At 48.8% G+C, this 26,835-nt stretch overlaps 1 protein-coding gene across 4 annotated transcripts in view; it reads left to right on the top strand.

Moving 5' to 3' along the window:
- Positions 1–23,044, top strand: part of ABHD8 (abhydrolase domain containing 8) — a 49,369-nt gene extending 26,325 nt beyond the window's left edge. For 2 of the 4 annotated variants that reach the window (XM_081177897.1, XM_081177898.1), the window contains 4 exons: positions 12,303–13,020; positions 15,513–15,683; positions 17,044–17,260; positions 20,369–23,044. In XM_081177897.1, the coding sequence (XP_081034023.1) occupies positions 12,303–13,020; positions 15,513–15,683; positions 17,044–17,260; positions 20,369–20,524 (1,262 nt within the window). In that variant the 3' untranslated portion in view covers positions 20,525–23,044. Of the gene's footprint in view, positions 1–3,123; positions 3,493–12,302; positions 13,021–15,512; positions 15,684–17,043; positions 17,261–20,368 lie in introns of those variants that run through there. The other 2 variants (XM_081177900.1, XM_081177899.1) reach the window with 2 other exon arrangements.
- The last annotated feature ends 3,791 nt before the right edge of the window (positions 23,045–26,835 follow it).

Below are 26,835 nucleotides of genomic sequence, written 5' to 3'. Positions count from 1 at the left end.
AAAAGCTGGCATCACTGGATCAATTTCATCAGTTTTGTTGAATTAATTAAACTTAAGTTTCAGTTGGATTTTGAGTAAGTGGGCCACTGCTTTGAATGTTATTGTTTCTATGATTCTGTATGTATGCTTTAGTTGATATGATGATGATGGTGATAATAATAATAATAATAATAATAATAATAATAATAATAATAATAATAATAATTTATTTATATCCCGCCCATCTGGCTGGGTTTCCCCAGCCACTCTGGCCGGCTTCCAACTGAATATTAAAATACAATAATCTATCAAACACTTAAGTGTTTTAAATTTGTTGTTAGTTGTCCTGAACCCGGTTTTTGAACCGGGAAGGGCGGGGTACAAATAAAAAATTATTATTATTATTATAGTCTGAATATTTTTTTTATTGGGCATGGGGCACTGGGGATGAGGTTGTGGAACCAAGGTGGCAGGGCCCCCCCAAAAAAGTTTGGGCGTCAGTGATATGAGCTGTCTCATCCCTCACCCAACAAACAGAACACCCCTCTGTTCCTTTGTGGGTGCCATTCTCCGCCTTTCCTTCTCAACCACTCGCTCTCTCTCTCTCTTCTTTCCAAGCCGAAGTCCCGTTATATAAAATCCAAGCACGCTCAGCTTGAATTAGGTCAAGAGGAACTCTGCACGCCCCTCCTGTTCTCCTTGTAAAGATTCAAGCGATGGCAAAGGGATGTGAGCTTTTCGAAGGGGTGTGTGTGTTTGTGTGTTTGTGTGTTTCTCGTTGCCCATAATTTGAATGCATCCCTCTTGGCAGCAGAGCTTGCCCCGGCTGAAAGGGGAGAGTCCAGCTTCCTTTCCCAGAAGGATTACTCCCTTGGCCCCTTCCTAAAAGCTTTTAATCCTGCCTCTTTCTCTCTTTCTTTTAATTTGAAGGTGCAATTTTGCAAGCAGGAAACATAAAAGGTTTTTCAGGCAATTCATTAGGTTCCACCCACTGTTTGTCGTGGGTGAAGCTCTAAATTTATCTTCAGTTTGCAGAATAATAATAATAATAATAATAATAATAATAATAATAATTTATTTATATCCCGCCCTCCCCAGCTGAAGCCGGGCTCAGAGCGGCTGACAACAACAACAATTATTATTATTATTAATATTCATTTCGTTTCTATACCTCATTTTTAAGATAGGGAAAGGCTCTGCGGCAGAACAGCTGCTTTGCATGCAGAAGGTTCAGTCTCCCCTGGCATCTCAGAAAGACCCTTGTTTTGAAATGCTGCTGCTGCCAGTCCGCGTGGACAGCACTGACCTAGAAGGCCGCTTCCTATCTAAACGGGTCATTGCTTTGCTTTTAAAGGGCAGGGCCGCAGCTCAGCCGCAGAGTGTCAGCTTTGCATGCCAAAGGTCCCACGTCCCCTCTCCCGAAGGCATCTCTAGGTAGGACTGGGAGAGATGCTGCCGGTCAGTGTGGACAGTACCAAGCCAGATGGAGCCCTATGGCCTGACTCAGTGTAAGGCTGTAGCCTTATTGGAGTTCACCGATTGGGTCTGCGTTGCTCCCGGACAGGAGGAAGGAAGGCAAATGACACCGGGGTTGGTTCAAAGAAAGAGTTTATTCTGCTCTCCGGATAGCAGAAGGCACTTGCGTGGTCAGTCCACAGCAAGTCCAAAGAAATGAGAAGTTTCATGCGGTATATATATGCTCCAGGTACCCTCTCCCTCCTTCCCCAGGAATCCAACCACGTCAGCCTATGTACGCAGGTTGACATCACAGATGTTCCTGCTTCGGCACTCTTAACCATAAAAGGGTATTCCTTCCTGTACTTCTGACCATAAAAGGATCTTCCTATTCCTACTCTTATCTTGGAGCAAGAGGTCACCATCTCCGAGAACACACTCTGGCGCTGTTCCCAGACTGGGTCTGTGCGTCTTTGTGGTCAGGACGTAAGATAAGGAACAGACACGTCTTCTCTGTTCTACTGGTACAGTCAAGGCCATACTTGCCGTCACAAACTGATAAAGGAGAGGGCTCTGAGCACTTGTTTATACAGCTGGGTTTCGGCTCAAGGGCTCAAGTTAAAGCATTTTAGCTAAGGAAAAATAGGGATTTTGGTGCAGTTTCAAACTGCCTGCACAGTCAGTTTTGGGGTTTGGGAAACCCATTCCTTCAAGGCAGCATACCTGCGTTGCACAAAAGAGCTAGATATATGGGTGAATGGAAGTAGAACCTGGAGGCAGCTGTTTTGAAGAAGGGCGCATTCATCGGCGTATGGAGGGTTCCGGTGTTAGAAATTAGCCGGGTGCCAGGCGCGTTTTGCAACTGGTGCGGGCCCCTGCAGAGATTCCTGGATGCCAGGTGGGTGGCTGGCATCTCCACCTGGCTGCCCCTCCAGCTTCCTTAAGCAGGTCAGCGGAAGAGCTTATCAATTGCATTTATCTCCCATCTTTTTCTCCAAGGAGTCCATGGTCCACCCCCCTCCTCAGTTAATCCCACAACGACCCTGTGAGGTGGGCCAAGAGACTGTGACTCCAAGGTCGCCCAGTGAGTTCCATGACTGAGTGGGGACTCGAACTCTGATCTCCCAGCTCCTCGTCCGACACTCTAACCACTACACCACCCTGCCTTCCTAGAGTCCTCCTGCTATGGGGCAGCTCTGTAAATTAAGTAGGTAAATCAGTGGGGGGAAAGCCAAATGTCCCTGAGAAAAGGATCTGAAATATTTTCCTAGAAGCCTTAATTTGTTTTATTCTGGAATGTTTTATTTGATGTTTTAATGTGTTGAAAACCGCTTTGAGTTTTTTTTCTTTAAAAGAGAAAGTGGTATAGAAATGAAATGAAAAATAATGATGATAATAACAAATTGCATCATAAAAAAGGCGCCTAGACATCTTAACCTAGATTTAAGGTGCCAATTGGCGATGAGATTATATATCTTGCGTTTCTAACGCTTGGAGACTCCCCCAATTTCTGCCTCGGTTTTTGTCCTCCTCCAAACTCGGACTCCACTTTGCATAAGAATGTTCCGGAATCTGTTTGGAACCTCGGAACTGCCTGCGCATGCGAGCGCCGCCAAGTTCCAAGGTATTGTCTGGGACAGAGGGACCCCTCAGAATTAGCCGCATTTGAAAGAGGGGAGAGAGAGAGAGAGAGAAGGAGAGCGGAGTGGTTTGCCGCCTCGGCTTTTGACAAAGCCTCTTTTGGAACAGATTTGGAATAAGTTCCCCTCCTCTGCGCCATGACTGCAATTTGGCCACCGCCAACACTTCCCCTGCCGAAGAAACGGGTCCCATTGGGAAAAGAGCCATTCATGGCCAGTTTCCTAGGAGACCACAGAACGCACCTCAGAGATGGCCACATCCTGCACCCGCAGCTGAGAACTGAGTGCAGAAGGTAGTCTTCGTCAGCCGCGTACAACCCCAAGAAATAGACACAGACCCTAAAAAAACCAAAAACCTTCACCTCTCTTGTGGCACATTGTTAGGCTGCGGAACTCCATCCCACCAACCTAGGTAAAGGTAAAGGGACCCCTGACCATTAGGTCCAGTCGTGGCCGACTCTGGGGTTGCGGCGCTCATCTCGCTTTATTGGCCGAGGGAGCCGGCGTACAGCTTCCGGGTCATGTGGCCAGCAGGACTAAGCTGCTTCTGGCGAACCAGAGCAGCGCACAGAAACGCCGTTTACCTTCCCGCTGGAGCGGTACCTCTTTATCTACTTGCACTTTGATGTGCTTTCGAACTGCTAGGTTGGGAGGAGCAGGGACCGAGCAACGGGAGCTCACCCCGCTGCGGGGATTCGAACCTTCGACCTTCTAATCAGCAAGTCCTAGGCTCTGTGGTTTAACCCACAGCGCCACTTGCGTCCCTCCCACCAACCTAGATGTCTTTAAAAGGGGATTCACACAAGAGGAGGCTATCAGTGATTACTAACCAGGAAGGAAACAACAGGAGAACGTTGCTCTTGTGCCCGGACCCGGCTTGTGGGTTTCCCAAGAGAGGCATCTAGTTGGCCACTGTGAGAACAGAATGATGGTTTAGATTGGATTGCTCTAGAAGCCAGTCTCTTCCTGCTTTCTTATCGAACCTCCATGACCAGAGGCAGTCTATCTCGGCTCCTAGGAATTCTGGGATATTTGGCCATTGTGAGAACAGGGTGTTGACTCCGGTGGCCCCTGATCCAGCCGGCTGTTCTTACATTTCTCAGTGTTTCTCATGCTTTCCTCTCTGGAACCTGCAGTCAAGGAGTGGTGTCTGTAGTTTTTGCTTCAATTCTTTTGTGTGTGTGTGTGTGTCTTTTGATAAGCGGAAGCAGAAACGGTTCCTGCAGGCCAAAGCCTGCAATTTTGCTGTCCGCCTTTTCCCCATGTTTCACCCAAACCCATCCTTACTGGGTGGGTGGTGGAAAAGAGGGGAGACAGTGGTGGCTTATGTAACACGGTTCCTTCTGGACTCAGAAGCAACGTTATGCAACCGGCTCTTAGTTCTCTGAGTCGCTCAGATGGTGGTACCCGACTCCACCTTGGTTGCCATGGTGACCAGCATCTCTCTCTCTCTCTCTCTCTCTTTCTGTGCAATGTGTTTTCTTTCAACAAAGGTCCCCTGCATTTCTTCATCTTTCAGTCTTATTTTCTGCTCCGTGGAAGAAGGAGCCCTTGACACAGAAGGGTCGATAGCAGCACACTATAATTGGCAGCCATTTCCCCAGCTCCTCAACACGCAAATCGCTCCCTCCCTAAGTGACTCATGGATTTGCAAGGATGGGAGATGGGGGCAGGGGGTCAGTCCTTTTGCAGATTTTGAACTAAAGGTTAATCTGGCGTGGGAGTATTGGGTAGGCCTTGTTTGATGGCTTCAGCGCTGCTTTTGGACCAAGGGCCACATTGCCCTGGTAGAAATCCATTGGGGGCCACGTTCCAGCAGTGGGGAGCGTTGGGAAGTGGTTGGTTGTGGGGTAAATTTGATTTAGTTCACACTGAAAGGTGGATCTGTCCAATCTGAACTTTCTGAAATGATACGAGGACAGAAAGTCATGTTTTGAAATTCACACATAATTCAATTTTGCGATGTAATTTTCTCCAGCCAGCCAGTTGATGCAAAAAATGCCTGTATTGTGGGAAATGGTGCATAAAATGCATATCAGTGCAAATAACATCAAAAACGTGCAGTACGTTGAGGAAAACTGCTTGCAAAAATGTGTTCATTAGAATAAATTCGTATTTAAATGCTGATTTGAATTTTCACGAGGATTTGAAAGAGAGGTTCGGGTATTGCTGGAGAAAATGTGGAGGAATGAAGATTTAATAAATGAGAAACTGAGGCCACATCCACACCTTGCATTTAAAGCTTTATCATTCCACTTTAAACAGATACGGCGTTTCCCAAATAATTATGGGAACTGCGGTTTGTTAAGAAGGGTGCTGAGAGTTGTCCAATTCCCCCCAGAGAGCTGTAATTCCCAGAGTGGTATAATCATAAATCCTTCTTCATAGGGAAACCTGAGAATTGTAGTTCTGTTAGAGATGAGCGCCGCAACCCGAGTCGGCCACGACTGGACCTAATGGTCAGGGGCCCCTTTACCTTTTAGGGACGCGGGTGGCGCTGTGGGTTAAACCACAGAGCCTAGGATTTGCGGTTCGAATCCCCGTGACGGGGTGAGCTCCCATTGCTCGGTCCCTGCTCCTGCCCACCTAGCAGTTCAAAAGCACGTCAAAGTGCAAGTAGATAAATAGGTACCACTCTGGCGGGAAGGTAAACGGCATTTCCATGTGCTGCTCTGGTTTGCCAGAAGCGGCTTAGTCATGCTGGCCACATGACCTGGAAGCTGTCCCTTGGCCAATAAAGCGAGATGAGCGCCGTAACCCCAGAGTCTGCCACAACTGGACCTAATGGTCAGGGGTCCCTTTACCTTTTAGAGGAATAGAGTATCAACTCTCAGCTCCCATAACAAACAACAGCTCTGAAAATTCTTTGGAGGAAGCCCTGAGTGTTTAAAGAAATGTCCTCTGGTGTGAATGTGTCCTGAGAGAACCAAAACCAGCAGATCCTTGTGTTCCTGGATTGTGCATGAGAAAGGCAGAAGAGCGCCGCTGGGGTGATAAGTTGGCAATGTGGGTTTCCCCCCCTGTGGGGCATATTGCCTGGCTTTTTCCAGTGTATCTGGTCCTTGTGAGATGGGGAAGTCCAGAGCATTCTGTACCGCCTCCGCCCTTCTCCCTCCTCTGCTCAGCTCCGCTCGGCTTGCTTCTAATCATGTTGACTCTAATTAGTTAATTAAATAAGGAGGTCTCCTAGAAGTCTGGGCTCCCTACCATGTTTTGATGGGGGCCACTGGGGCCGTGTTCTCGCCACAGTTTGGTAAGGATCCCATGTCCACTCGATGATTAGCCAGTTTTTCCTTCCAGGGGGTGGGGACACACCATTTTCTGGGAATGTTTTATATGGGGGAGGGAGAGAAGGGGTTTAATGCTTGCTTGGTTGGCATCCATCTCTCCCCCAAGAGACAATGGAGTACCGTATTTTTCGCTCTATAAGATGCACCACACCATAAGACGCACCTCGTTTTTGGAGGAGGAAGGCAAGAAGAAAAATATTCTGAATCCCAGAAGCCAGAACAGCAAGAGGGATCGCTGTGCAGCAAAAGCAGCGATCCCTCTTGCTGTTCTGGCTTCTGCGAAAGCAACACAAAACCTCTTCAGGGCAGGGGGAACGTCCCTGAAGGACATCCCTGAGGAGGCTTCTCGCGGCTATCCCAGAAGCCAGAACAGCAAGAGGGATCGCTGCGCAGCGAAAGCAGAGATCCCTCTTGCTGTTCTGGCTTCTGGGATAGCTGCGCAGCCTGCATTCACTCCATAAGACGCACACACATTTCCCCTTACTTTTTAGGAGGGGAAAAGTGCATCTTATAGAGCGAAAAATACGGTGCGTCTCCGGAGGCGAAGTCAAACTGCTGCATTTGCAGCACCAAAGTGACCTCCCTTGGGCCCAAGCCTAGGAGTGTGTCTGGAGGTGTCATCGCTGAGGGGGGTGACAAAATGCCGGGTGGCACTCACCGCGGGGCCTCCACCCAAGCCACCGCAAATCCTCCCTCCTTAAGTGTCTTGTGGGTGAGCAAGGATGGGAGATGGGGGCAGGGGTCACTCCTTCTGCAGATTTTGAACTAAAAGGTTAATCTGGCGTGGGAGCATTGGGTAGGCCTTGTTTGATGGCTTCAGCTTTGCTTTTGGAGCGAGGGCCACATTGCCCTGTTAGAAACCCATTGGGGGCCACGTTCCAGCAGAAGTGGTTGGGTTGTGGGGCAAATTTGATTTAGTTCGCACTGAACGGTGGCTCTGTCCAATTTGAACTTTCTGAAATGGTACGAGAACGGAAAGTCATGTTTTGAAATTGACACATAATTCAATTTTGCGATGTCTCTCCTGGGAGAGACGCGGTGGCTTGGGCGCGCGCAGGCTTCCCGCTGCCCAAACGGTCCGCCCTCTGCCTCCCCCCCCAGCTGTAAGGCGGCTGAGTGGGAGGAAGAAGGCCCCTTCCTCCGCTGCTGACAACAAGACCCCCCTCTTGGCCTGGCTGATGTGGCCCAAAGGAAACCAAACCGAGATGTTTGGCACCAGCTGGGCTGCAGGAGTTGCTAGAAGGAGGCGGTCAAGGCGCCACCCAACCGCTTTAGGGACTCCGTTCCGGATTTGTGTAATAATAATAATAATAATAATAATAATAGTAATTAATAATTTATTATTTATACCCCGCCCATCTGGCTGGGCTTCCCCAGCCACTCTGGGCGGCTTCCAAAAGAATATTAAAATACTATAATACATCAAACATTAAAGGTTCCCGAAACAGGGCTGCCTTCAGATGTCTTCTAAAAGCCTGGTAGTTGTTGTTCTCTTTGACATCTGGTGGGAGGGTGTTCCACAGGGAAGGCGCCACTACCGAGAAGGCTCTCTGCCTGATTCCCAGTAGCTTTGCTTCTCGCAGTGAGGGAACTGCCAGAAGGCCCTCGGTGCTGGACCTCAGCGTCCGGGTAGAACGATGGGGGTGGAGACGCTCCTTCAGGTATACTGGACCGAGGCCGTTTAGGGCTTTAAAGGTCAGCACCAACACTTTGAATTGTGCTCGGAAACGTACTGGGAGCCAATGTAGGTCTTTCAAGACCAGTGTTATGTGGTCTCGGCGGCCGCTCCCAGTCACCAGTCTAGCTGCCGCGTTCTGGATTAGTTGTAGTTTCCGGGTCACCTTCAAAGGTAGCCCCACGTAGAGCGCATTGCAGTAGTCCAAGCGGGAGATAACCAGAGCATGCACCACTCTGGCGAGACAGTCCGTGGGCAGGGAGGGTCTCATCCTGCGTACCAGATGGAGTTGGTAGACAGCTGCCCTGGACACAGAATTGACCTGTGCCTCCATGTACAGCTGTGAGTCCAAAATGACTCCCAGGCTGCGCACCTGGTCCTTCAGGGGCACAGTGACCCCATTCAAGACCAGGGAGTCCCCCACACCTGCCCGCCTCCTGTCCCCCCAAAACAGTACTTCTGTCTTGTCAGGATTCAACCTCAATCTGTTAGCCGCCATCCATCCTCCAACCGCCTCCAGGCACTCAGGGTTTGCTCCTGAGCGTTTTCTTCTCCCAAAGACGTCCCACAAGGCGGTTTAGGGCCAGAGTTTTCCTTCTCCTAGATGGGCTCCCTTCCCAGGTGGACGAGCCCCACCTGCCCCTCACTTCCCTTTATGGGCAGAAACCGCCTTCTTGACCATTGGGCCCACTCTTGGCCTTCTCGGTGGTGGCACCCGCCCTGTGGAACACCCTCCCACCAGATGTCAAAGAGAAGAACAACTATCAGACTTTTAGAAGACAACCGAAGGCAGCCCTGTTTAGGGAAGCTTTTAATGTTTAACAGACCACTGTATTTTAATACTTTGTTGGAAGCTGCACAGAGTGGCAGGGGAAACCCCGCCAGATGGGCGGGGTATAAATAATAAATTATTATTATTATTATTATTATTATTATTGGTCTCATCTGCTCCATCTGCCAGAGTGGGTCTTCACATGCCGGGGAAGCCCCTAACTCACTGAGGGTTTGAGACCCATCAAGTCCCCACGCCTGATTTAGCTGGCCAGTCGAAGTCGTTTTTCTTTTCCTGATCTAGCAGAATAATTTTTTTGTGAAATAAATAAAAAGATAAGTACAGTGGTACCTCGGGTTACATACACTTCAGGTTACATATGCTTCAGGTTACATACGCTTCAGGTTATAGACTCCACTAACCCAGAAATAGTGCTTCAGGTTAAGAACTTTGCTTCAGGATAAGAACAGAAATCATGCTCCAGAGGCGCAGCGGCAGCAGGAGGCCCCATTAGCTAAAGTGGCGCTTCAGGTTAAGAACAGTTTCAGGTTAAGAACGGACCTCCGGAACGAATTAAGTACTGTATTTTTCGCTCTGTAAGACGCACCAGACCACAAGACGCACCTAGTTTTTGGAGGAGGAAAACAAATATTCTGAATCTCAGAAGCCAGAACAGCAAGAGGGATCGCTGTGCAGTGAAAGCAGCAATCCCTCTTGCTGTTCTGGCTTCTGGGATAGCTGCGCAGCCTGCATTCGCTCCATAAGACGCACAGACATTTCCCCTTACTTTTTAGGAGGAAAAAAGTGAGTCTTATAGAGCAAAAAATACGGTACTTAACCCGAGGCACCATTGTAAATAAACTTTCTAAAATGAATAGCAGATTACAGGTAATTTAGGCAACATATCCTTCTGTCAAGGGCTTCCCCGTCTTCTCCCCCAAGTTTCCCTCCCAGCCTTAGGATTCCCCCACCCCAAAGATTTGGGGTTTCCTGCTCCTCTCTTGTGCTGTGGGGAGAGAGATGCCCCTTCTCTTATCCGCAGGAGCTGAAGTTTGGAGAATTCTCCTAAGAGCATTCTGTGTGTTTTGAGAGAGATTTAGAATTTTAAGTTTGCTTCGTGCTTTCCTTTAATTTATTTAAGAGGCATTTTGCCATCTGCCCAGGAGATTTGGCACTTGAGGTTTATTTTAGTGTTGTATATACTTTCAATATTTTTTTGCTTTGATCTGAGTTAAGTCCTGTTTGACGTGACCTTGTGTAGCTTCCGCGCCGTATAAAGCTTTTGTGATGGTCCGATGACTTGTATACAAATGGATCTGTTCTTATCTGAGGTTTTTCTAAAAGTACATTTGGACTGATGGTTTGTGTCCTTTGTGGTTTCTGTGCAATTTGTTTTCTTTCAACAAAAGTCCCCTGCATCGGCTTTATTTTAATTTTTTTTAATCTCTCGTTGTTAGGAGCCCAAGAAGCTCTGGTGTTCTGACAGTTTATAATAAACATAATCCGCCAGGCTCCCTCTAAAAGCAAACTCGTGGGTGGAGACCGGATTGGCACCAGGGATAAACAGGAATGGGGCCGTATCGGCACGCACGCCATGTTTGAAGCATTAAGTAGTGCAAGTTTTGAAGTACAGGCAGTCTGGTGTAGTGGGTAGAGTGCTGGACTGGGAGAGGCCAGGGTTCAAATCTTCCCACTCAGCCCTGACGCTTGCAGGTGGAGGGTGGGGTTTGTTATTGTCTCTCAGCCTAACTTTTCTCACAGGGTTGTGGGGGTGTGTGTGAGGAGAACTATGTGCCTTGCAACCGTGAGCTACTTGGAGGAAAGGTGTGATGTGCAAATGGAATAAATCATAATTTAAGAAGCCAAGGGAGTAAAACAACAGCAGACACCGGATCTGAGCGCAAGCCATTCAGAAAAGAAAACTGAGAAGTGGAATGGAATGTTCCTGCAAGGTTAGCTGGCAGCTGGACCAAGAACATTCCTGTTAGAAAATTGGTATTGTTATAATGAGGCTGCTATTGGAATGATATTGCAATACAGTGGTGCCCCGCAAGACGAATGCCTCGCAAGACGGAAAACTCGCTAGACGAAAGAGTTTTCCGTTTTGGAGGTGCTTCGCAAAACGAATTTCCTATGGGCTTGCTTCGCAAGACGACAATGTCTTGCGAGTTCCTGCGGGTTTTTTCCCCTCCCCCCCCCTTTTCTAAGCCGCTAAGCCGCTTATCAGCTGATCCGATCAGCAGATAAGCCGCTAAAAGCCGCTAATAGCGCTAATCCGCTAATCCGTCAATGGGCTTGCTTCGCAAGACGAAAAAACCGCTAGACGAAGAGAATCACAGAACGGAATCTTTTCGTCTTGCGAGGCACCACTGTACAGTCATACCTCATGTTACGTCCGCTTCATGTTACGTTCTTTCAGGTTACATCCCACGGCGACCTGGAAGTGCCAGAATAATAATAATAATAATAATAATAATAATAATAATAATAATAATAATTTATTTATATCCCGCCCTCCCCAGCCGAAGCCGGGCTCAGAGCGGCTAACAACAGTAAAATGATACAACATTCTAAAATCATTTCATTATAAATTCAGTTCAAATCATATTAATAGCAACCATCAGGCTAGAGTTCTGTGAGGATTACCAAAGGAGGGGGTCAGGCTGCGCCCTGACCAAAGGCCAGGTGGAACAGCTCTGTCTTGCAGGCCCTGCGGAAAGATGTCAAGTCCCGCAGGGCCCTAGTCTGTTGTGACAGAGCGAAAGGGTTACTTTTGGGTTTCACTGCTTGCACATGAGCACAAAATGACGTCACGCGCATGCGCAGAAGTGGCAAATTGCAACCCGCGCGTGCGCAGACGCACCGCTGCAGGTTGCGCTCTTTTCATGTTGCGAATGGGCCTCCAGAACGGATCACGTTCACAACCAGAGGTACCACTTTGAGTGTGTGTGTGTAAACATATATGAACACTCCTGTTACACACACATACATACATACACATGCACACATATCTGAACTGCAGCAAAATTTTGCAGCGCGCTGTCGTGTCCTAACAACAAACGCTGTTGGTTCAGAGCCCACCATCAATTTGAAAGCAAAAAGGAACACCCTCCCTGCAAAAAAAAACACCACAGTAGTTTTTACATCTTAATTTATTTATTTCAGCTTTATTTACTGTGGGGACGGAAGAGGGGGTCCCATAGGAACTCTCAGGAGTCTTCTAAGTAATTATTGTTTCCCCAATTATTTGGGCAGGGGGGGGGAGAAGATATGACTGTTGTGGTATCAAAATGCTTTCAATGTGTGGGGAGAACGTGCTCCATGTCTTTTCATCTGTAGCACAGAAATCGGGGACCCGGGGATAATGACACTGGCCTACCTCGTGGGGTTGTTGAGAGGAATTCTCTTTCAGGGAACCCACGTCGACCCCATGACCCCAAAGAGTCTCACGCAGTATTGTGTCATCCCCCCCCCAACTCCCCTCGATGCAGGAATCACGATGTTCACCAGCATCACGGACGGGCTCCTGTGTTGCCTGATGGGCAAGACCCCCAACGCCGTGGGGCCCCTGGAGAGCGTTGAGTCCAGCGACGGGTTTAGCTTCGTGGAGGTGAAGCCCGGCCGGGTCCTGCGGGTCAAGCACCTGGCCCCCGCCCGCCCACTGGGGGCCGAGGACGCGCCCCAGACGGCGGGCGTCGTGCGCTGCAAGCGCCGCATCACCGTTTACCGCAACGGCCAGATGGTCATTGAGAACCTGGGTGACGCCGTCCGCGCAGACATCCTCCACTGCCAGAACGGCTCTGAAGCCAACGGCACGATGGAGCTGGAGGTCTCGGACGCTGCCAGCGCGGCCACCCTCTCGGCCAACCCCCCCGGTCCCGGCCCTGCCAAGCGCCGCCGGCGGAAGCCGAAGAAAGTGGTCAACGTCGACTGCACCAAGTTCATCACCAGCTGCAAGGGCACCCACGGCGACGTGGTCCTTTTCTTCATCCACGGCGTGGGGGGCTCTCTGGACATCTGGAAGGAGCAGCTGGACTTCTTTGCCAAGCTGGGCTACGAGGTGGTGGCCCCCGACCTGGCCGGACACGGGTGCAGTTCGGCCCCCCAAATCGCCGCCGCCTACACTTTTTACGCCCTGGCGGAAGATATGCGGGCCGTCTTCAAGCGCTACGCTCGGAAGAGGAACATCCTCATTGGGCACTCCTATGGGTAAGGGCAAGGGGAGGGTCCCCAACCCCGTTTACTCCATTCCGTTGAATGCTGGTTTCATTGGAGCGGGCCGGGAGTGTGTGTGTGTGTGTTGATTTCTAAAGCTTATTCTAACCTTCCTCGCAAGGTTGTTCTGGGGATCAAATGAGCAGGGAGGGGAGAGCCATTTCTGAGCTTCACCGCACCCCACACACTCCATTTCACTCTGCCCCGTGTTCCATCAAATGTCGGTTTTGCTGTAGGGGATTTCTGCAGCTTATTCCAGAACTGGAGGCCATCCCCTGAGAGCAGGGAGAATTTAGCTTAGGTATATTTCGAAGGGAGCAGTAGGTTGGAGCGTATGAACCGAAAGGAAAGGAACGTATCACTGAAGCCGTTTTTTAAATTGTAAACATAAGGGAAAGAAAGGAGACGGAGATTGGGAAATGCAAGCGAGGAAACGCTGTCTTGGCAGTGCAGTGATAAAAGGGCTGAGAAAATCAGAAGAGCCCATCTAATGCTGTATGGTGTTTTTAATATTCGATTGGGAGCCGCCCAGAGTGGCTGGGGAAACCCAGCCAGAGAGGTGGGGTATAAATAATGAATTATTATATTAATGCAGCCTCCTGCCCCCACAGGGGCCAGAAAGATGCCCTCAAAGGGAAGCCCCCAAGCAGCATTCAGGCACAAGGCCTCTCTCTCTCCCTCCATTATGGCCTCTGAACGTGGAGGCAGAGCCAAGGGTAGAAATATCTGATGTAAATGGATGTGTCCTCTCCCAAGTTCAGACACAAATTCACAGGTACGCTGCAGGTGACCTGAATGAAGCTCATGGACCTTTGGTAGTCTGCAGACCACAGTTTATATCATCATCATTTTCATCCCAGGAAGCCAGGCATAGGGGCACCTTCTGTTATTCCCCCCACTCAGGAACGTGAAGGTAGACTGCTCTTGAAAATGGAGGCTCTTTCAACGCACGGGAATAGCAGCTGTTGGCAAGCTTCCTCCTTTCTGGCTTTAGATATGACTCAGCCTACTCGTAACCTGGACTACAATTCCTATCATCCAGGGTGGGCTCCAAACATCATCATCAACACCATTATTATTATTATTATTATTATTAGTAGTAGTAGTAGTAGTATACCACCTTATACCTGCAAGTCTCAGGGCAGTTCACAACGTAAAATCACAACATAAAAACACAAAATACATAATAAAAACGAAAACAACCCAATAAACTCACCAACACATTTTAATAGGGCATTGGATGTCAATCAGTCAAAGGCCTGGTTAAAGAAGAACATTTTTGCCTGATGGCCAAAGGTATACAACAACAACAACAACAACAACAACAACAACAACAACAACAACAACAACAACAACAACAACAACAACAATTTATTATTTATACCCCGCCCATCTGGCTGGGTTTCCCCAGCCACTCTGGGTGGCTTCCAACAGAATATTAAAATACAATAACCTATTAAACATTAAAAGCTTCCCTAAAGAGGGCTGCCTTCAGATGTCTTCTAAAAGTCTGGTAGTTGTTCTCTTTGACATCTGGCGGGAGGGCGTTCCACAGGGCGGGCGCCACCACCGAGAAGGCCCTCTGCCTGGTTCCCTGTAACCTCACTTCTCGCAGTGAGGGAACCGCCAGAAGGCCCTCGGCGCTGGACCTCAGTGTCTGGGTAGAAAGATGGGGGTGGAGACGCTCCTTCAGGTATACTGGACCGAGGCCGATTAGGGCTTTCAAGGTCAGCACCAACTGTCTGAATTGTGCTCAGAAATGTACTGGGAGCCAATGTAGGTCTTTCAAGACCAGTGTTATGTGGTCTTGGCGGCCGCTCCCAGTCACCAGTCTAGCTGCCGCGTTCTGGATTAATTGCAGTTTCCGGGTCACCTTCAAAGGTAGCCCCACGTAGAATGAATTGTAGTAGTCCAAGCGAGAGATAACCAGAGCACGCACCACTCTGGCGAGACAGTCCACGGGCAGGTAGGGTCTCATCCTGCGTACCAGGTGGAGCTCGTAGACAGCTGCCCTGGACACAGAATTGACCTTCGCCTCCATGGACAGCTGTGAGTCCAAAATGACTCCCAGGCTGCACACCTGGTCCTTCAGGGGCACAGTTATCCCATTCAGGACCAGGGAATCCTCCACACCTGCCCGCCTCCTGTCCCCCACAAACAGTACTTCTGTCTTGTCAGGATTCAATCTCAATCTGTTAGCCACCATCCATCCTCCACCCGCCTCCAGACACTCACACAGGACCTTCACTGCCTTCACTGGTTCTGATTTGAAAGAGAGGTAGAGCTGGGTATCATCCGCATACTGATGAAGACCCAGCCCAAACCGCCTGATGATCTCTCCCAGCGGCTGCATGTAGATATTAAAAAGCATGGGGGAGAGGACAGAGCCCTGAGGCACCCCACAAGTGAGAGCCCAGGGGTCTGAACACTCATCCCCCCTCCAACTTATTGCACCCTCCAACTTGCCTGCTTGCTTCTTCCCACAGAGTCTCCTTCTGCACCTTCCTGGCGCATGAATACCCAGATCTGGTCCACAAGGTGATAATGATCAATGGTGGCGGCCCCACGGCCTTGGAGCCCAGTCTGTGCTCCATCTTCAACATGCCCACGTGCGTCCTGCGCTGCCTCTCCCCCTGCCTGGCTTGGAGCTTCCTCAAGTGAGTAGCCATCTTCCTTTGCAGGGGTCTCTGAGGGTCCCCAAGACAAAATGCCAGTCAACACCAATCTGACACTCTGCATTCTTACTCAGTATAGCAGGAGATGAAATACCACAAGACAGGAAAGAAATGGTTCTTTTATGCAACTGCAGCAGCCCAGTTATTCCTTGCAAAGAACTGGAAAGGGAATTAAAGGTAAAGGGATCCCTGACCATTAGGTCCAGTCATGACCGACTCTGGGGTTGCGGCGCTCATCTCGCTTTATTGGCTGAGGGAGCCGGCATACAGCTTCCGGGTCATGTGGCCAGCATGACTGAGCCGCTTCTGGCGAACCAGAGCAGCGCACGGAAACGCCGTTTACCTTCCCGCCAGAGCGGTACCTATTTATCTACTTGCACTTTGACGTGCTTTCGAACTGCTAGGTTGGCAGGAGCAGGGACTGAGCAACGGGAGCTCACCCCGTCGTGGGGATTTGAACCTCCGACCTTCTGATCGGCAAGTCCTAGGCTCTGTGGTTTAACCCACAGCGCCACCCGCGTCCCGGAAAGGAAATTACATACCCACAAAAGAGGATTGGCTATATAAATTTGCAGAATTTACAGAACTGGCAAAATTAACTGCGGCAATAAGATATCAAACACATCAGAAATTAAGGTCACAATGGTTGTGGTTTGAAGAGTATATGAGTAAACACTGCTCTATAGAGTATATGAGTAAACACTGCTCTAAAGATAGCATGTTGATATGTTTAGACTAAGGTCATAAAGCTGTCTTGATAATATAATAGTATATTATAAGAAATAATGTAGTGGTACATGATTTGCAATGTAAATAAGAACTTGAATGAAAAAATGACAAGCACTGGGAATTCACAAAGGTGTATTCCACCTACTTCTTAACTTTTTTCTTTCGTTTTTCTTCTTTTCCTTTTTGTTGTTGTTATTATGATATTATGGTTGTAAGTGTATGTGTATTAATGTTTGTATGAATGTCTAATCAAATTAATTAATTAATTAAAAAAGACCTGTCACTCTGCATTCCACGGCTCCTGAGCATGATCTATCCTTACCGGGCTGTTGAAGTGTGTGGGTGTAGCTTTTATTTTTAAAGTAATTTCCTTTTGTGTCATGTCTTTTTTATAGTCTAAGCCCTGGGTTTGCTTATTTCCTTCTCCCTCCCAGAGTATATGCCTTTTGTGCCATGTCTTTGTATATTGCCTTCATTCCTTTTCTTTCTTTCCCTGATTTCTCAGCTGCCCCGGGAGCCTGGCGACAAATCCTCCCAAGTATTAAACGAATAAATAAATAAACGAATAAATATCCGTGCTGAATTAACCCTGCCCGCTTGGCTCTGCTTGCAGGGCTGGCTTTGCCCGCCAAGGCGCCAAGGAGAAGCAGCTGCTGAAGGAAGGGAACGCCTTCAACGTCTCGTCCTTCGTCCTGAGAGCCATGATGAGCGGCCAGTACTGGCCGGAGGGGGATGAGGTCTACCATGCGGAGCTGACCGTGCCCGTCCTCCTCGTTCACGGCATGCACGACAAATTTGTCCCTGTGGAAGAGGACCAACGGATGGCCGAGGTAACACTTTTGCACACATGCCCTGAATCCCTGTGAAATCCCACTCCATTTAAAAACGATGCCTTATGAGGAACGGCTAAGGGAGCTGGGCATGTTTAGCCTGGAGAAGAGGAGGTTAAGGGGTGATATGATAGCCATGTTCCAATATAGAAAAGGATGTCACATAGAGGAGGGAGAAAGGTTGTTTTCTGCTGCTCCGGAGAAGCGGACACGGAGCAATGGATCCAAACTACAAGAAAGAAGATTCCACCTAAACATTAGGAAGAACTTCCTGACAGTAAGAGCTGTTTGACAGTGGAATTTGCTGCCAAGGAGTGTGGTGGAGTCTCCTACTTTGGAGGTCTTTAAGCAGAGGCTTGACAACCATATGTCAGGAGTGCTCTGATGGTGTTTCCTGCTTGGCAGGGGGTTGGACTCGATGGCCCTTGTGGTCACTTCCAACTCTATGATTCTATGATTCTATGAAAATTAATATGCAAAAGTTTAAAAGGTGCAAGGAGATAGGATAATAATATATCAAGGATGGAATAACAAATAAAGTGAATAACCCAACAATAACAACAATAATAGTAGTAGGTAAAGAAGATCACACATGGGTGGAGGGGAGGGAGGTGAAGGGATTAATTGAAATTGTTAAAGATTGGCATAGTATTTAAGAGATTTAAATTTTTATAAAGATTCTATAAGGAAAGCAGAAAGCAGCAAGAATTATCAAGTAAAGGTATCGGAGAGGAGATCAGTGTAAATGAAAACATGAGACTTGTGTTTTCTTACATATGATTTTATTTTGGAGTTGCCTGCTTATTTTGGAGTTGATTGTTGTAAAGAATGTCTATTATGTGAATAAAATAAAGTAAATAAATTGGGGGGGGGGGAATGAAAAGAAAGAAAGAAAGAAATCCCACTCCAATCCCCTGCCTTTCTCCTTGCCCGGGAGTGTTTCTTACTGTAGACTTCTGCAAAACAGCAACTTCACCTCTGGCCAGAGAAACGGGATAATGTTTTCTGGTGTGCCTCAGTGCACTTGGGTGCTGTTCAATTCTATGGTTATATGCCCAGAAACAGGGAACTCCTGGAGGGTCATAAGAACCTGGAATTTGCACTAGCCGCAGCCTAAGGCAAGCTGTTTAACAAAGGGGCGTATGCCAGTTCTGCATAAATTGGCAAAACTACGCAGAACTGGCAAAACTGACACACAAACTACATGACAAGGATAACTGTGATTTTAAAGATGAATGGGAACCCTTTACAAAGTATTTGAAGGAACAACAAAATGAACTGGACCCCTTGGCAGGTTTGGAATAAACATTCACAAACTTATTATTGATAACATCTAGATAGATAAATTAAGGATCTGTACAGTTTTGTAACATGCAGGGGAAAATGGGGGGGGGGTATTTAAGGATGATATGTTTTTTGATAAAATGTTATGTTGAAATTACTAATAAAAATACATTTTTTTCCTAAAAAAAGGGGGAAAATAACAAGGGCGCTGGGAGATTGTTCACACTGCGGTTTAGCAAACTGCTGGGTGTAGTTCCTCCCCTCCTTTAAAAGCTTGGGGTGGGGCTTGGGGAAAGAGTGGAGGGCCCTTTGGTGGGGACAGGTGAGGGGTGGGTGAGGTGTAAAAGGGCAGGTGGGGTGGGGAGCAAATAATAATAATAATAATAATAATAATAATAATAATAATAATAATTAATAATAATAATTTATTATTTATACCCCGCCCATCTGGCTGGGTTTCCCCAGCCACTCTGGGCGGCTTCCAAAAGAATATTAAAATACTGTGATGCATCAAACATTAAAAGGTTCCCTAAAGAGGGCTGCCTTCAGATGTCTTCTAAAAGTCTGGTAGTTGTTGTTCTCTTTGACATCTGGTGGGAGGGAGTTCCACAGGGTGGCTTCCACCACCGAGAAGGCCCTCTGCCTGGTTCCCTGTAACTTGGCTTCTCGCAGTGAGGGAACCGCCAGAAGGCCCTCGGAGCTGGACCTCAGTGTCCGGGTAGAACGATGGAGGTGGAGACGCTCCTTCAGGTATACTGGGTAGACAAGATTGGTGAGCAGAGTAGCCCCTAGCGTTGGAATTATCTATCACTGAGTGAGTGCCCTTCCCTTCTTCCTGCTTTTAATGATAATAGTAAATAATGATGATACCTTAAGGATCACCTCTCTCTGTATGAACCGACCCAGACCCTGCGCTTGTTATCTGAGGCCCTTTTTTATGCCCCCCCAAGAGGTTTTGAGGGTGGCAACAAGAGAGCAGGACCTTTTCAGTGGTGGTTCCCCGATCGTGGGATGCTCTCCCCGCAGAGGTTTGCCTGGGGCCATCACTATATTGTCTTTAGGTGCCAGGCAAAAAACATTCCTCTTTACCCAGGCCTATGGCGATTAAATAATCTATGTGGCCTGTGAAAGTGTGGGGGAGAGGACTGTTATTATGACTATTTTATTATTAGGCTGTCTGTTACTATATTTTTTTAATTATATTTTTATCATTAAAGTTCTGTAATGTGTTTTTAACATTGTACACCGATCTGGAATCTTCTGTTTAAGTGCAGTACATTTACACCTTGGGTTACAGCCGCTTCAGGTTGCGTTTTTTCGGGTTGCGGACTGCCGAAACATGGAAGTACCGGAATGGGTTACTTCCGGGTTTTGGTGGTCGCGCATGTGGAGAAGTGCTAAATTGCGCTTTGTGCATGCGCAGAAGCGTCAAATTGCAACCTGCGCATGCGCAGACGCGGGTTGCGAATGCTGCGGGTTGCGAATGTGCATCCCGCATGGATCATGTTCACAACCCAAGCGTCCACTGTATATAAATTGAAAGTTTTTATTGGTGGTTGCAAGAACCAAGGATCCCTATATTCTGAACAAAATGCTTGTTTAACCTGGAGGTAGGCTGTATGAATTGTGTATTGCTTTGTAACGATTTGTTGGGTCTCTGGACCGTAATAAAGGTTGATGATGAAATTGAAATAATAAAAGTAATCATTATAGTAATTATTACCGTTATAGCAACAAGAGGGTCGTGAGATGAGCGCTCTAGGCTTCCACGGAGCAGGGAACTGCCTTTCAAACCTTCTCCTGCCCCTTTCCTTCCCCCCCCAGATCCTGCTCATCGCTTTCCTGAAGGTGATTGACGAAGGCAGCCACATGGTCATGATGGAGTGTCCGGAAACAGTGAACACCCTTCTGCACGAGTTCCTGTTATGGGAGCCGGAGGCTGTCCCTGCCGCGGATGGAACAGAAGCAGAGAAGAAATAAGAAATAAAAAAACCAAAACCCTTAACAGCTACTTCGTGAAACTAGCGGCCTGCTCACGTTGCTGCTTCCAGAGGGACGTTTTTTTCTGGTTTGGAGCCTGCGGCAGTAGAAGGTGCGGCTGTGGCCGGCGGACACCTCCGCCCTGCGATGCGGGACGGGCGGAAAAGCCTCTTTCCTCCTCCGCAGAGAAGCGGACTGGACCTTTGTGGGCTGGGCACATGCAGGGTCGTGGCCGAGTGAGGTGGACCCTCAAGACAGGTGGGAGGGAAGGGGTCGGCCGCTCCCTGCGCTTTCGCCCTCGCCTTCCCCCTTGTAGTGTCCTCCTTCGTTTTTTCACGCTCAGCCTCTGGAAGGCTGCAGAAAAGAGGTTGTGGCGCTTCCACAGGACCTGTCCCAAGATGGCAACCTCGACTCCGTTTGGGAGCCGGCCAAGCTGACTCGGGCGCGATTGAACCCACCCGGATTTGTGTACACAGCTTATTAAATCGGCGACCCTGCTCCCCCCCGAATTCCCTCTGCCCCTCGAAGGCCCACCGGGTGTGGTAAACAAATTCTCCACATTGGCTGAGCCAGGAAGGAGAAGGCAGTGGGGAGATTTGAACACTTGCCCATTGCTTGAGACAAGCACCAGTGCTAGGTTCTGCCATGGGGCAGGCGTTCCCAAGCCCCTTGCCAAGAGGTTCAGGGGGCAGGGCTCCCCAGTATTTACTCACCCATCAAATACCTCCTCCCCTTCTCTTCACATCGCCTCCAAACCTCCGCATTCTCTGGGCAGAAGGTCCTGGAGCCCTTCTGGAGTTTGGGGGTTCGCTTCTGGTCTTTGGCAGCTTGTAAATGTACTGTGAAAAATTGCAGGACCCAAAGGTATTTCAGGGTAAAGGCACCTCTCTCCTCTCCACAATCTTTGGCACTTTGGTTGGGAGAGCAAAGACCCCGTAACTGAGTAATTCCTTATTTTGTCAGTGCCCGTTTCCTCCGTATCAAACCTTCGGAACGCTCCCCTCCCTTCCCCATTCACCAGGAGAAATGAAAAGGAGTTCTGGCTGGGAATGGGGCTTCTGTTTCATTTTGTTCATCTTAGGAACAGCTGCTTTGGCCTAATGATAAAGACTTGGATCAGAGGGAAGTTGCAGGGCAGAGAAAGGTGACTTCTCAAAATCTGCTCCTCGACGTTGCCGCCCCCAAAACTGGTGAGGCTTTAGGGGAAAAGGGCACAAACCTAGATGGAATGGGGGTGGGAGACTGTTTTGGTTTCCTGGGCTGGAACCTGATCAGGACGGGCCTTGCAGGCTGAATTTGACCTCCCAATCGCATGACATTGCTATGATAGCACGATAGACAGGTGAGCCCCGCACCTCACCTTGAAATTGGCAGATACCTTTTTCTTCCTCTCCCCCACTCGCTTAAATGAGCGGCTTCAAACAGCTGTAAGCGCCGCTTGTCAGCTGGAATTAAGCCCCGCTGCCTTTTCTGCCATAAGGATCTCTTCCCAGCCACGGTGCACAGCCAGTGCAGGATTAGACCCAGATGAGCAGGGGGAAGGCATGGTTTGGGGAAGATGGCAGCACAGGCCTGCAGGCCAGAGATTCCTGACCTCTAAGTGTTCGCCTTACTCAACAACACACCCAGGACAGCGACATTTGCAGCCATTAAAAAAAAAATAGTATTCCAGCATTTTGCTGGGTTTGAATCGTATACTCGCAATGACTTCGCCACCTCTCCCAATCCTAACTTTGTATGTGCTCTTCTCAATGGTTGGTTGTTTTTTTTCACCAGCCCAGCCGCAATGTGGGGTACATTCACACAAGCCAGTGTGCGGTGGGGAGGGTGGCTAGAGACAGATCAGTTTAGGCTGGCAGTGGTGCCCTGCCTGATAACCTCTTTTGTCCCAAATTAGATTTTAAAAAATTATTATTTGATCCTGCCGCGGGCAGGTCTCCCTGACTCAGGACTCCTAGAAGCAGCTCAAAAAAACCCATTATTTGGTTGGAACAATTCACACACACACACACACACACACACACTGACCATTTCAAATGCTATCTCCATCCACTCTACACCATTACCTGCCTACCCTAATCCAACGCAAGGTCATTTCCTGCAACATGTCAGAGGGTATGGGATTGCAGTTTGGGATTCTGGAGTTCCAAGGCAGAATGTGTGTGAATACCCACCACGACCAAACCCTGTTGCGCGTCCACGGACGGGCAGCCAGACTTCGCTTGTTTACAAGCACACAAAGCAAACCAGTGTTGAGCCTCCTTAATAGCATCGTAACCATAATAAACCGCTTAGTACCTTTTTTATTATTTTAAAAAAATCTGTATTCTTAGGAGACTGTTTTAACCAGCTTGGAAATTGATCCATGGTTTTGTTTTTATTTATTTTGAGGGGCAGGGGGAGCCTGCTGCTGTGAGTTCCACAGATCCAGGCTCTTTCCAGCCGGGAGACGAAACGGGATTGTGCGATAAGTGTCACCCTAGACTCTCAAATAAAAGTATTATATTCTCAACAGATAAAGGAGTCGTTTCTTGGATCTGCAGAAAAGAGTCGAGATGGTAGAGGCTTGGAAGGAGATAGAATCATAGAGTTGGAAGAGACCACAAGGGCCATTGAGTCCAACCCCCTGCCAAGCAGGAAACACCATCAGAGCACTCCTGACATATGGTTGTCAAGCCTCTGCTTAAAGACCTCCAAAGTAGGAGACTCCACCACACTCCTTGGCAGCAAATTCCACTGTCGAACAGCTCTTACTGTCAGGAAGTTCTTCCTAATGTTTAGGTGGAATCTTCTTTCTTGTAGTTTGGATCCATTGCTCCGTATCCGCTTCTCTGGAGCAGCAGAAAACAACCTTTCTCCCTCCTCTATATGACATCCTTTTATATATTTGAACATGGCTATCATATCACCCCTTAACCTCCTCTTCTCCAGGAGATGACACTGCTGTGGAACCTTCCTATAATTGAGGGCCACATTTCCTTCTGAGAAACTTTCTGGGGGCCGACGGAAGGTAGAACAAATAGGAAATTTGCTTTTGTGCAGTAGGGCAGGTTCCTACTCCAGTGTTTCCCAACCTTTTTTGGGCAAAGGCACACTTGTTTGATGAAAAAAATCTCGAGGCACACCACCATTACAGCCCCGTGACGTCAGCGCGCAGCGTCACGCTGGGAGGGACGCACGAAAGTGTAAGTTTCTATTTACAGTGTGCTCTCCCAAAGACCTTAACCGTGTAGGTATATGGCCACGAAAAGTAACAGTTGCATTAGCAGTCAGGTTACATTATTTTGACAAGCAGCCGAAGAAGTGAATCTTCCACAAAGCGGCCTGTAGAGGGATGTGTGCGTGTTTTGTTGCTGCAAAGATCAGGACACCCCCACTCCCCGCAAAAGTACTTGGTATTAGGCGCATTTTCATCGGGCTTTTCCTTGCAATGCACAACAAGAGGAGTGATGTAAAAGCGGGTCGGGGCCCGTGTCAGACTCGGGTTCACACGTTAAGTGTTGGCCACCCTGCCAGCACTTTGGATCGGCAAAAAATAACACGGGTTTTATTATTATTATTATTGCGCCTGCATTGACGTCAGCTCATGTCTGGGCGCTGGTGCGCGCAGGGCCGCGCTATCGACTGACCGCCGCGGAGCTGATAAGGGCGGGTTTTGTTGCAATTCCTTGGGTAGAGGAGGATTAGGCCGGTCGGTGAGACGGCGAGCTCGGCACGTCGGGGAGCTCCGTAACTCGAGCCGAGCAGTCCAGCCGCAGCCAGAACTCACACGGCGAGCTCGGCTGGGTCCTAGCGCCTCCCGGGTTCCCAGCCGTGTAAATTGCTGCGGGAATTGCATCACGAGCGAGGGGGGAGGGAGGGGAGAGGAAGCACCCGGAGCTGCTGCAAAAAAGCATATCGTTTCATCAGAAAGAAGGAAACTCCATATAATAAACTGCAGGAGGGCTTAAGGCCGGACTGACTCACCCGAGGCGCTCGCCGCCGCCGCCCCGCCTCTCGCCGCCCGACTCGCCCGCCTCCCTCCCACGGAGGTAGGCTGGTGTGCCGTGGGAGGGAGGCGGGCGAGTCGGGCGGCGAGCACATGTGGGGTGGCGAGCGAGCTCCCTCCCACATCCCATCGCCGCTCGCTTCGGCCGGCCTACTGGGCTGTCGCAGGCGGAAGGCCTGCGCATGCGCGAGGTTTTCGCGCCTTCCTCCAGTAGGCCGGCCGAAGCGAGCGGCGATGGGATGTGGGAGCTCGCTCGCTCGCCGCCCCGCGTGTGCTCGCCGCCGCCGCCCCGCCTCTCGCCACCCGACTCGCCCGTCTCCCTCCCACGGAACACAAGGCAACGTTCGGCGGCACACTAGTGTGCCGCGGAACACCGGTTGGGAAACACTGTCCTACTCTCGTGTCTCCTTTCAGGCAGTTGAGAGACTGGTTCCGAGTTCAGGTTTCTCCCGTCGCCTGTCTCATCCTCATAACGACTCTGCAAGGGAGGTTTGCTTGAATGTTTCTGACATCTTCAGCCTTTACCACAAAGCAGACTTGTGCTGGTCCCGGGGGCTAGCCGAGAGGCGAGGTCCGAGTCCAGTGCAATAGGAAGGTGCAATAGTCAATGGTGCAATAGGAAGGCAGTCCATAGAAGTCGAAGCTGGGTGCACGGTAGGGCGTCGGGTGAGGTCAGGAGCTCATGCAGGAAAGCAGGACAGGGTTCTGGCAGGAACTAGCAACCAACAATGTTGCTCCTGCAAGTTGGGACTGGGCTGGCCGGCTTTTATCTGCCCTGGGGCACAGGGCGGGCCCAATGCTCTGGTGACTCGCCTCTCCTGGCCTGGAGGCTAGCACTCCTCCTGCGGGAACTTAGTTCCCTCTGCCTCTCTGCCCTGAGCCTCTGCAGCTCAGGAGAGGCTGGAGGGTTACTGGACCCAGCGGCAACCTCCTCTTCCTCTGACGGGGCTGAGAGTGGAGCACCTGCAGGCAATGGGTCCTCCATCACCTCGGGAGCCAGAGCAGACTCACCTGAGGACCCAGCACAGGTGAGGACCCTTCAGGCTCATTCCCCAGCCCCGGTTCAGCTGGTTCCGGAGGCGGGGAATCCTGTGCAGGCTGGGATCCCTCGGGTTTAGCATCCAAGTCCAAATCCCAGGCCATCACAAGACTAGAAATTTGTCCCTTCCAAGTGAAAGAATGAGGAAACCACAGTTGGCAAGGGGACTCCTGAAGGCCAACTAGTCCAGCCCGCCCCTGGAGGAAGGAAATCCAGGGCAGGCTTTAGACATTAGAACACCTGACTGATGAGGTTTTAATGACATAAGGACTGACATCACCCGGAACCAGGAAAATGGACGTTGGATAAACTCAGAATGAGAAATGTTCTCTGTAATTAAACTATATTCATGGAATTAGTGTAATACTAAGGAAATATTAAGAGATGTGGGAAAGGAAGTAATTGGCTTTTGCAGAAAGGTTAAATATGGTTAAAATTTTAGAATTTTTAGAGATCTGAGGATAAGATAAAATCAATGAAATTAATGTAAAAAAGGAGTGGCCGAGTAATAAGGTGAAATAAGAATTTGCAAGAATGGTTTGATTATAAATGAAAATATGAAGTAATATTATATGAGGATATATGACTAAGGGTAAGATAAGAGGGTACGAATTTGCTGAATAAATTTTTAAATGGAATACAAAGAGGGAGGTGAAAGGAAGTCAGGAAAATAAGTAAGAGAATGGTAGAAATTGAAAGGAGGGATTTTTATCTCTATCTTTTTCTTCTTTTTTTCTATGCGGAATTTGGCTTTTGGGGTTTTTTTTGGTGTTTATTTTTTTTTCACCGTTGTTGTTATGTTATGTTTTCTTTCTTGTTGATGTTTTTTGTAACCTTTTTTCTTGTAAAACTTAATAAAATATTATTATTTAAAAGAAATCCAGGGCAGCCCCCGCAGATGGCTGTGCAGCTTGGAGAAATCAAGGAAGAGCTCACCCACGCCTGAACTTTTAAAAAAATTAATCATTTTAAAAAATTGCTATGAAGACAGCTCCTTTTGGGACCAGACTTTCCATATTCCTGATGCTGTTTTGAGGTCTGCGTGCTCAGAGGTGATGGTTGGAGATGTCTCAGCAAAAGATGGACAGCTATAAACTGCAAGTCCTGCGTTAAAGCAGGGGTGTGTGTGTGTGTGCCAGGGTGGAATGGATGTCCTCACAGTGGCCCGTTTCAACTCTTATGTTCTCCTCCCTTCTGAAAAGAGCTGCGAGAGCAGAGGCCGGAAGCCACATCGCCCACCAGGGGCAGGAGGAGTGGGGTGGCAGTGAGGAAAGAGGATAGGAG

The sequence above is a fragment of the Podarcis bocagei genome (assembly GCF_964188305.1).
Source record: "Podarcis bocagei genome assembly, chromosome: 18".
Classification (NCBI taxonomy): Eukaryota; Metazoa; Chordata; class Lepidosauria; order Squamata; family Lacertidae; genus Podarcis; species Podarcis bocagei.
Note: the sequence above shows the minus strand (reverse complement) of the source record. Positions and strands in the feature narration are given on the sequence as shown.